Source organism: Lineus longissimus, chromosome 16 (genome assembly GCF_910592395.1).
Source record: "Lineus longissimus chromosome 16, tnLinLong1.2, whole genome shotgun sequence".
Taxonomy (NCBI): domain Eukaryota; kingdom Metazoa; phylum Nemertea; class Pilidiophora; order Heteronemertea; family Lineidae; genus Lineus; species Lineus longissimus.
Window position 1 is genome coordinate 7,471,713 of NC_088323.1, and position 8,712 is coordinate 7,480,424.

The 8,712-nt window shown below is 38.9% G+C and overlaps 1 protein-coding gene across 1 annotated transcript; it reads left to right on the forward strand.

Annotated features, from left to right (window-relative positions):
* Positions 1-1,465: 1,465 nt before the first annotated feature.
* On the forward strand, positions 1,466-7,510 carry LOC135500811 (uncharacterized). Its single transcript, XM_064792463.1, has 4 exons — positions 1,466-1,738; positions 5,839-6,034; positions 7,083-7,276; positions 7,476-7,510. Exons 1-4 carry the CDS (start codon positions 1,672-1,674, stop codon positions 7,508-7,510), a joined length of 492 nt encoding a protein of 163 aa, XP_064648533.1. The 5' UTR covers positions 1,466-1,671.
* The last annotated feature ends 1,202 nt before the right edge of the window (positions 7,511-8,712 follow it).

Here is an 8,712-nt window from a genome sequence, read left to right on the forward strand (position 1 = left end):
AAAAGTAGAGTTAACACGGGATCAGTTTTGTCAGAAACAGGATTACTGGAATATCGCTCGGACACTATGCATAAAAACCTAACATCAAATCTCCAGTGTGGGGATTCGGACAGTGTCAGCAAATCACTGTCAACTATGGTTACAACAGCGCTAACAAACGACAATAGCAAATCTGATAACTCCCGCAGATTAAACACAAAATAATTCCTGTCCTATGGCACTCGACGTGGATTTGCTGGTAGACATTTCTAGGTGATAACTCAAAGACATCTGTTTGTAGGTTTATATTGATGTAGCTGTCTTGAATAAGTAGAAAGCTGTATATTTGTAGACCAATGCCTAATTCAGGGTCCAAAATGCGCTTATTTCTACCATATCTACCTAAGTTGTGAATATTATTGCATTTGCTGTGTTGTGTAGCATGTACATCAGAATAGGCAGATATGATAACAAGCACTCGGCTCAAAGTGTTCTATGAAGTTTCTTAAAATGCAATAAAAATGCAAACTGTGCGCTATGGTTACCTGTGTCACAGTCATTACTGTACAAGTGTAACAATAGCGGACAGTCATGGCAGTGCATGAATGTAACCATAGCGGACAGTCTGTCGTCTTATATTGCATTTTAAGTCACTTTATAAAACACTTTAAGCCAAGTGCTTGTGATCATATCTGCCTATTCTGATGTACATGCTACACAACACAGCACATGCAATAATCTTCACAACTAATGCAGATCGGGTAGAAATCAGCGCAATTTGTACCCTGAATTAGGATATAGGACTACAAAAACACTATTTTCTCTATTTATTCAGAAAGGCTACACCGATACAAACCTATTAAAATATGTGTTAAAGTTATCATCTAGAAATATCCACAAAGAAATCCACGTCGAGTGCCATAGAACAGGAATTATTCGCAGTTGAATCGGTCTGAGTTTTCAAATTTGTTATTGTCGTCCGCTAGCGCTGTAATCATGTAGTGGGCCGTGACTTGCTGACACTGTCCGAATCCCCACACCGATCTCGTTCAACAGAAAACGCGCAAGATATTACATGACTTGACTGATAACTGCCCAATCCCATTTCGTATCGTCTTAACTTTCACAGTATTTTCAATATTTTTGAGCCCCGTCTATCTTGTATCTAGTTTCCGCATATTCCGGATCTCGAAGACCTGAATTGATAAGGAATACATAGCAATTACGGAAAACACAATCGAAGGCTTTGTAAATGTGAAAAATAAGACGAAACATAAGCGTTTTGTGAACTTTTCCATGATGCATTCGGTATAGGACTTAGATATTTTCAAGCAAACTTTTCCGATTGATATAATACACTTACATGTCAAAGGGCTATTCCGTGTATTTTCAAGCTATTTCAAGGCATTCGATTACTGGAAATGATAAACCGAGAAACGAAATACTGAACAATCATTTTTCTATTCTTACGGGGAGTTTCGAGTAATGTAAAGTTCCGGAAAATATTCGAACGTATCGTGACTAATTTCTTTACAACATTTCGAGCAACGTATATAGTAGGAATATTCAGAGCAACGCAGTACTTAAAAACTACATCCGGGCACTTATAATTACCGTGCTCGATATCCATTATTCCAAGAACGGATTCTCAAACAAATTTTCATCTTCTTCGAGATAGTCTCGGCAATAAACATGGCTATTATCGACAATGTAGTGATCTACACGTTATTGTTTTCATGGATTTCAAGGCCATTATTAGGTAAGTTATATACAATGCTATAATATTATAATATAGGAAGTGACTATTTGGCAAGCCCGGCTCACCAAACAGCACCTTTTTTCTGCCCTAGATGGAGAGCCGAACTCATGCATATTCAACCATCCAGGAGCTCATTATCATTCGTGGCAACACGGTCAGCAACACTGGAGTTACAGTGAAACGCCTTTAGAAATGCACACTAATGCATTTAACATGCTTATCAGTTAAATCACGTTTATGACTTTTTTTGTAAATCCATACAGTCATGTACATGTACATGCTTCTTCATGGATTATTGACCAAAACCCGAGTTTAGTAACAGAAATTGAATCGAGAGCGGGAAGTCGGCCATTGTTAAATATGCGCATATAAATTCGAATATGACGTCACTGCTCTCTGATTGGCCAACATGTTGTAACCTCTCCGGCTCGCCAAAGAGGGTAGTATTTTTGCCCTGTTTGGCAAGCCCGGCTTGCCGAACAGGGTGGCTTTTTGGTGCTGTTTGGCGAGCGGCTCTCCAAACAGGACAAAAAAAGATGCCTGTTCGGCGAGCGGCTTGCCAAATAGACCCGGCCTATAATATATACAATTGAACCTCCCTTAGCGGACTCCTTTCTATGAAGACTAGACACTTGTTTGGTTCTTTTAATTTGTTATCTCGATTTAATTTGACCTCTCTAATCAAAACACCTCCCTATTAAAGACATCACTCGTCAGTCCCGAGAGTGTCTTTAATCATGTTAATAGAGGGAGGTTTTCCTGTACCTGGTGCAAAAAAGCACATACTTGATCGTTTAAACTTGGCCCATCTCTGAACTGTTTCATTTGCAAAGAAAACAAAAACAAACGAACAAACGAACAAACACAACGCGCAGGAGTGAAAAGAGTTGAACCCAACGGATGTGAAAGCGTTTTCGGAAGGTTCTGATAAAGCGTTCGTCTACTGTTACGTAGCTAATAGTTAAAATGTACTACACGATGTACAGACGAGGCTGTGTTTAATTCAGCAGCCTCCGAACGTTACTCTTCTGTGTAAGGTAGCCAGAGACTACAAAGAACTGCTTTTGTCAATTCATCAATGTAACTTAGTACAGTTTACCTCTCTATTAAGGACACCCTCCGGACTGACAAATGATGTCTTTAATAGGGAGGTGTCCTGATAAGAGAGGTCAACTTGAAAGGAAACATCCAATTTGGGACCAAAACGAGTGTCCTTAAGAGAGAGGCTGGCCTTAAATCAACCGATACAATAATTATTTCATGGAACAAAAATACATACAGACTACAATAAATACAATAAAACAGTATTTACATCTTCGGTAATGGTGACCTGATACAAATTCATTGTTGCGTAATCAAGGCGACGGGTCACCTGGCCATGAAAGCGAGATTGGCAATACCAATAAAGGACATTAATTCACAAGTTTGTGTCAAGAAATTTCATTGGCCATCTACTTATGATGGCGCGTCTGACAAATTTCCCGCTGGATCGGATCGGCGGTGAAGACGCAGACTTCAGGATTGTCGCAAACCGCCGATAAATGGAAATGGAAATCGCGTAATATAGCAGTCATCGTCAAATTTCGGAAGAGTTTTGATTTTCGATGTTATGATAACGACATAATAATAATAATAATAATAATAATAATAATAATAATAATAAATTGTTATTTGTAAAGCGCCTGTATCACTTGAAACAAATGTTCACCGGCGCTGGTGAGCTCTATTGAAAAGAAGGGTCTTGAGTTCTTTGCGAAAGGTTGAGACATCCGATGTAGCTCTCAGGGTGGGGGAAAGAGAGTTCCACGGTTGAGGTGCTAAAGTGGCGAATGCTCGACCTCCAAATGTTTTCAGTCTATATTTCCTGCAAGTGAGAAGGTCCTGAGATTCAGAGCGAAGGTAACGAGGTGGCACGTAATGTTGGATGAGATCGTTCAGGTAAATTGGTGCAAGCCGGTGGTATGCTTTTGTTGTCCCGTTTTAACAGTAAATCTGTTGTTCAGTGGTCAACGGTCGTCATCGTGCCGTTTTTACACATACAGTGGAACCTCCCTTAGTAGACACCTCTTTATTAAGGACAACCTCCCTATTAAGGACACTAGTTTTGGTTTCAAATTGGTTGTTTCCATTCAATTTGACCTCTCTAATCAGGACACCTCTCTATTAAGGACAGCATTTGTCAGTCCCGAGGGTGTCCTTAATAGAGAGGTTCTAGTGTAGTTTAAAATGTGTGTACAGGAAATAACAGTCAGCGTTACTACCATTAACAGAAATACTAGGGGGGGAAATTGACAAGGTCATAGTTGTCATTCTCCTCTATTAAAGGGAAATCTTAATTCTTTTCAATACAACACCGTCTTGGCGAAGAACATTATCATTCATACATATTAGTAGAAAATCATTGCTTAAATCTGGGAACATGATTAATTTCCGCACGCAGCCACCAATACCATTCAGCATGTTGTCAATGCGCTTTTCTTTTCTGGGGTAATAAGAAACTGTCAGGTCAAGATGAAATGTAACAAAATATCGCCTAACCAGGGGACCCTCCAAATTGGACTTCGCTGTAGCATTTCTTTTATTTCTGCCTTGAGATTGCTGAATCTCTATAATCATGTTTGGTTTTGAGGCAAGGATCAATAAAAACCGAACTTCAGAGAAATTCGACCAGTAGTTCGTCCTCAAGAGCCCCGAAGGATGCGGACATGACATTTATGAATGGATTTTAGTGGGCGACTTTTCTATTTTTTCCTGATTTATCCGGCAAAAGTCCGACATTGTTCGACTTTTTCCTGAATGGTCGGATTTCTAGAAAATCTGTGAAAAATACTCGGACTTCCCAAATTAAGGAAAATGAGGGAGAGCAGGCGATGGGAGGTTGTACTGAGCACGATACCGTGGGAGAATTTGTCCGATTTGTTGTTGCCAAAGAAAACGGTGAAAAATCATTATAGGCCAGGGAAAATAACAGCTTTTAACCATAAATGTAAGAGATAATGAAGAATAGATCCGAATAAATGATTCATCAATTACTTGACGAGTTCTACTGATCGGACTGGTTTACAGGGCCCAAATATACAAGGTGACCTGATTGAGTGAGCTTATTAGTATTCACACTTAGGCTCACTTTGAGTGTTTGGCTCACACGTCATTAACAGCATTCAACATAGGCCTTTGATCTTTATTGCCTTATTTTGGGAAGCCCAGGAAATTCTATCTTTTAGAGAAAGTCCGACAATGTAGGTCTTTTGTCGAATAAATCAGGAAAAAGTTATAGAAACCGTTAGAAAGTTGACGAAAACCTCCGGCTGGTGTATTTCATTTTGAAATCATTTCGTTGCCTTTGCTGATTTTTATACCATAAAGCATGGCATTGGCTCTGAAATCAGCCAACCTTCGATTCCAATCTATACACTGATACGACTCAATAGGGTGTTGATGGTAGAATTCAATGCACTAAGAGGTCCTATGCATTCCACAGTATAAGATAGACAATGGTTAGGGATGTGTAATTTGCATTTTCTATTTTGGGAGGGTTATCCTCGGGGCCTGATGGTTGGTTGAAAACTGCGAGGGAATATTCGGAGATGTCCAATAAGGTAAAATTAATTCAGTTTGATGATCATTTATACTTGTTTTACCTTTCCTGTGCTTTCACATACTCTGTAGTGTATCAGACAGAGTTAGCCCTTCATTATGAGGGGAACTCAAATGAAAGGCTTTTCAGACATCTCAACTGTTCCTTTAAGATTTTCCTGATTTATCCGACAAATGTCCGATATTATCCAATTTTTTTCCTGAAAGGTCAGACTTCTAGAAAATACTAGGGGTTCCCAAGACAGGGCATCACAGATCGAAGGCTTTTTTTTGACCCCATTATCCCCGTTCATCTTTATTGCCCTATTTTGGGAATCCCTAGTATTTTTCACAGTTTAAAAAAAACCACGCCCTTCAGGGAAAAGTCGAACGATGTCAGACTTTTGTCGAATAAATTTGGAACAAGTTAGGGAAACCGTTAAGAAGTCGGAAAAATCCTCCTGCTAGTGCACAGTCGGAATTAAAAGTTTGCCTCATATTTGCCCACATGTGTTTGTTTTTAGCTGCAACTACTTGCCCTTCCGATACTTCAACCTACGTTGTTGGTGGCGCCAAGCGGTGTTTTCACGTCAGCAATATGAAAGGAAATTTCAACGACTACAAAAAGAAATGTACTGATAAAGGCGGAACGACACTGACAGTTGATTCTAAGGGTGTGGCAGACTTCTTCAAGAATAGCTTCAGCCAGAGTAAATTAAAGTAGGTTTTTGCTTTGTCCTGTCATAATTTCCTTAACAAAATATAACATGTTGGAAGCGCAGTGGCACGGTGAGAGAGTGTCTTACTAGCGATCGGAAGGTCATTGGTTCGAGGCTTGGTAAGTTGTATTTGGTACTTTGAACCTGGCTGAAATGGCAAGATTGATTCTTGGTCTCTGCAAAAAGAAGCCCGGAGAAGACTAGGGAATGCATACAAAGCGATTTGTCCTAAAAACGTTATTTTTCAGTGAAATTTTAAAATCAAAAAGCTTCACCGATATTTCAAGACATAACATTTATTTGCATGCCAACTGTATAGTTCCCAAAAGCATCGCAGCAGGACAATTTCAAGATACTAGTACACACACTGAACGACTAATCCCAAAGGCTATCAGGCAATCTCGATATCATCGACCCCTATGAAACACAATTCGTGGGAGTCGGGAGGCCTAAGCTAGCAATGGCAAATACATGTACATGCAATGATGATGCTCATAACTTCATCAGTCCGCCAGTTGCTATTAATGTTATGGCTCAAAGGGGCTTTCTCGTGGCATCATTCAATTTCTAAATGCTGGTTGAGTGATTCTCAAGGGTGATCGTTACTCTACAGAAATAACGAATTGAAAAACCATGTGCTAGTCATAAATTTTCGATTCCTCCTTTTCTCCTATGACATCATGGCGTATATCAGCACATCTTGGACAAAGAAAACGTTCACTGCGCGGTACTTCAATCAATACAAAATCGCGAATCATTTTATAATTAATACTGGACGGCTCCTGATAAAACAAAAGCTAGTTCGATATTAATTAAGTGCTGACAATATTATTCAAGTTGGTAATATGCATTGACGGCCAAGCATCCTCACACAGGTCATTAGCGTCTAATAATTCAATCAAATTTAGTCGGTTATATGCTCTAAAAACTTTGACGATGGTGATGTATTTCGCCGGAGTTTGAATTTGCATTAGCCCTAGAGTTTTGAAAAGTTACATAGGAAATATAACGTGGTTTTCTTTCTCATTAAGTGACATTTCATCTTACAGTGACTATTGGATAGGATTGGAGATGACTACGGGCTTTACCTGGACTGCTACTAATGAGGCGGTGAAGGAAGATCTCTGGAAAAAAAACAAAGACGGATCAGAGTGCGTGTTTTTAAAGCACGACAAATGGGAGTCAACAGGATGCTCGAATAACGGAGTGCACTATTATGTTTGCGAGAAAAGTACAACTGCAGGTTTGTATAGCGTTTAATTCGCATTTGATGATGCGTTCATGAATATATTGTTATATAGCAATGAGATTTTTTGGAAATGCCGAAATCCAAATGCCAAAAGGCCTATTTTTGGAAAATATCCCCTGCTTGAACATGAATAGGGCCTATTTTGGGAAGCCTTAGTATTTTTCACAGGTTTTCTAGAAATCCGACCTTTCAGGAAAAGACGGTCTTTTGTCGGATAAATCAGGGTAGGTTGGAGCAACTGTTAAGAAGCGGGAAAAGCCTGATAGTAGTTCTAGTTTTATATACTATGAATACTGTCTTTGCATCTCGCCACATACTTTTCAAAGCTTTTTAAGTTTAATTATTATACAGATACATTTGATGCAAGAAGGAGTGAAAGCGATCGTGTATTAGGGCAGGGTGTAGTACGAAATTGTCCAGCAAAACACTTGTTTCTTCACTTTTAATTTTGGGGTCTGACAAAGTTTCAAGGTTAGAGGTTTTCAAATCAGTGAAATACTTTGATCATTGGAGCCGTTTGATTGTTCTTGGCGTCTTAATCGGTTTTCTTTATGGATATGTTTGTATGCAGCCTGGCGCATTTTAATTGATACATGTATCACACCAATTATGCCAGATTTCATATGAATAAAGATTCCACGAATGTAAAAATTTCATCGAAATTCATACACATGTAGAAGTAAGCCGTAGCCTGCAGAGTAGAAAACGTCAAAATGAATGCAGTACGGCAATGTACAAGAATGCAGCAAAAGATTATATGAGGGGTTCAGGCGCAAAACCCAGTAAGTCCACAATACCCCTATTGTTTTAAAACAAGAATTTTTGTTTGGGAGTAGGTTCATTGGTTACTGGTTTACTCTCATTGTATTCAAATAGTGTTTTGGTTGGTAAACAAAAGGCCAGAATTTCAAAAATTAACCTTTATTATGAAAACTAGTTATTAAGCAATTTTGATTGATATTGGTGGCAAAACTCTGTAAGTCCAAATGCGTTATTTTTGCAAAATTCAGTAAGTCCAAAAAATCTGTGTTTGCAAAACCTATCACTGGAAAAATATGCATGAAAATGTAACAGAACACAACACAGTTAGCAATGTACTCAAATTGGATTAATAAAAGAGCAAATTCCTGTCTGTGAATAGTTTTGAATGTTAGTATTTTTTGCCAGGAGTCTATAGACCAGAAACTACCGACTGTCCGTCACTTGGGAGGCCAAGCCATCCTGCTGTGATAAGTGAATGAAATCAGTACTGGGTACCTCAGAAAATTTCTGCACAATTTAATTCAATGCCTCCCATAAAGCCAAACTTTTAAAATCCAATTTATTCATCTTAATTTTGCGTAAATTCAGCAGAAATTGACAAAAAAACACTATTCTACAGCGAAAGCCTTGCGAACGGGGGCGCCGCCATTTTGTGCGTCATGTGACAT

Coding starts and splice junctions, on each gene's coding strand:
- LOC135500811 (XM_064792463.1), top strand. CDS start 1,672: ATGGCTATTATCGACAATGTAGTGATCTACACGTTATTGTTTTCATGG. Junction 1,739..5,838: donor GATTTCAAGGCCATTATTAG/GTAAGTTATATA, acceptor GTTTGTTTTTAG/CTGCAACTACTTGCCCTTCC. Junction 7,277..7,475: donor CGAGAAAAGTACAACTGCAG/GTTTGTATAGCG, acceptor CCGACCTTTCAG/GAAAAGACGGTCTTTTGTCG.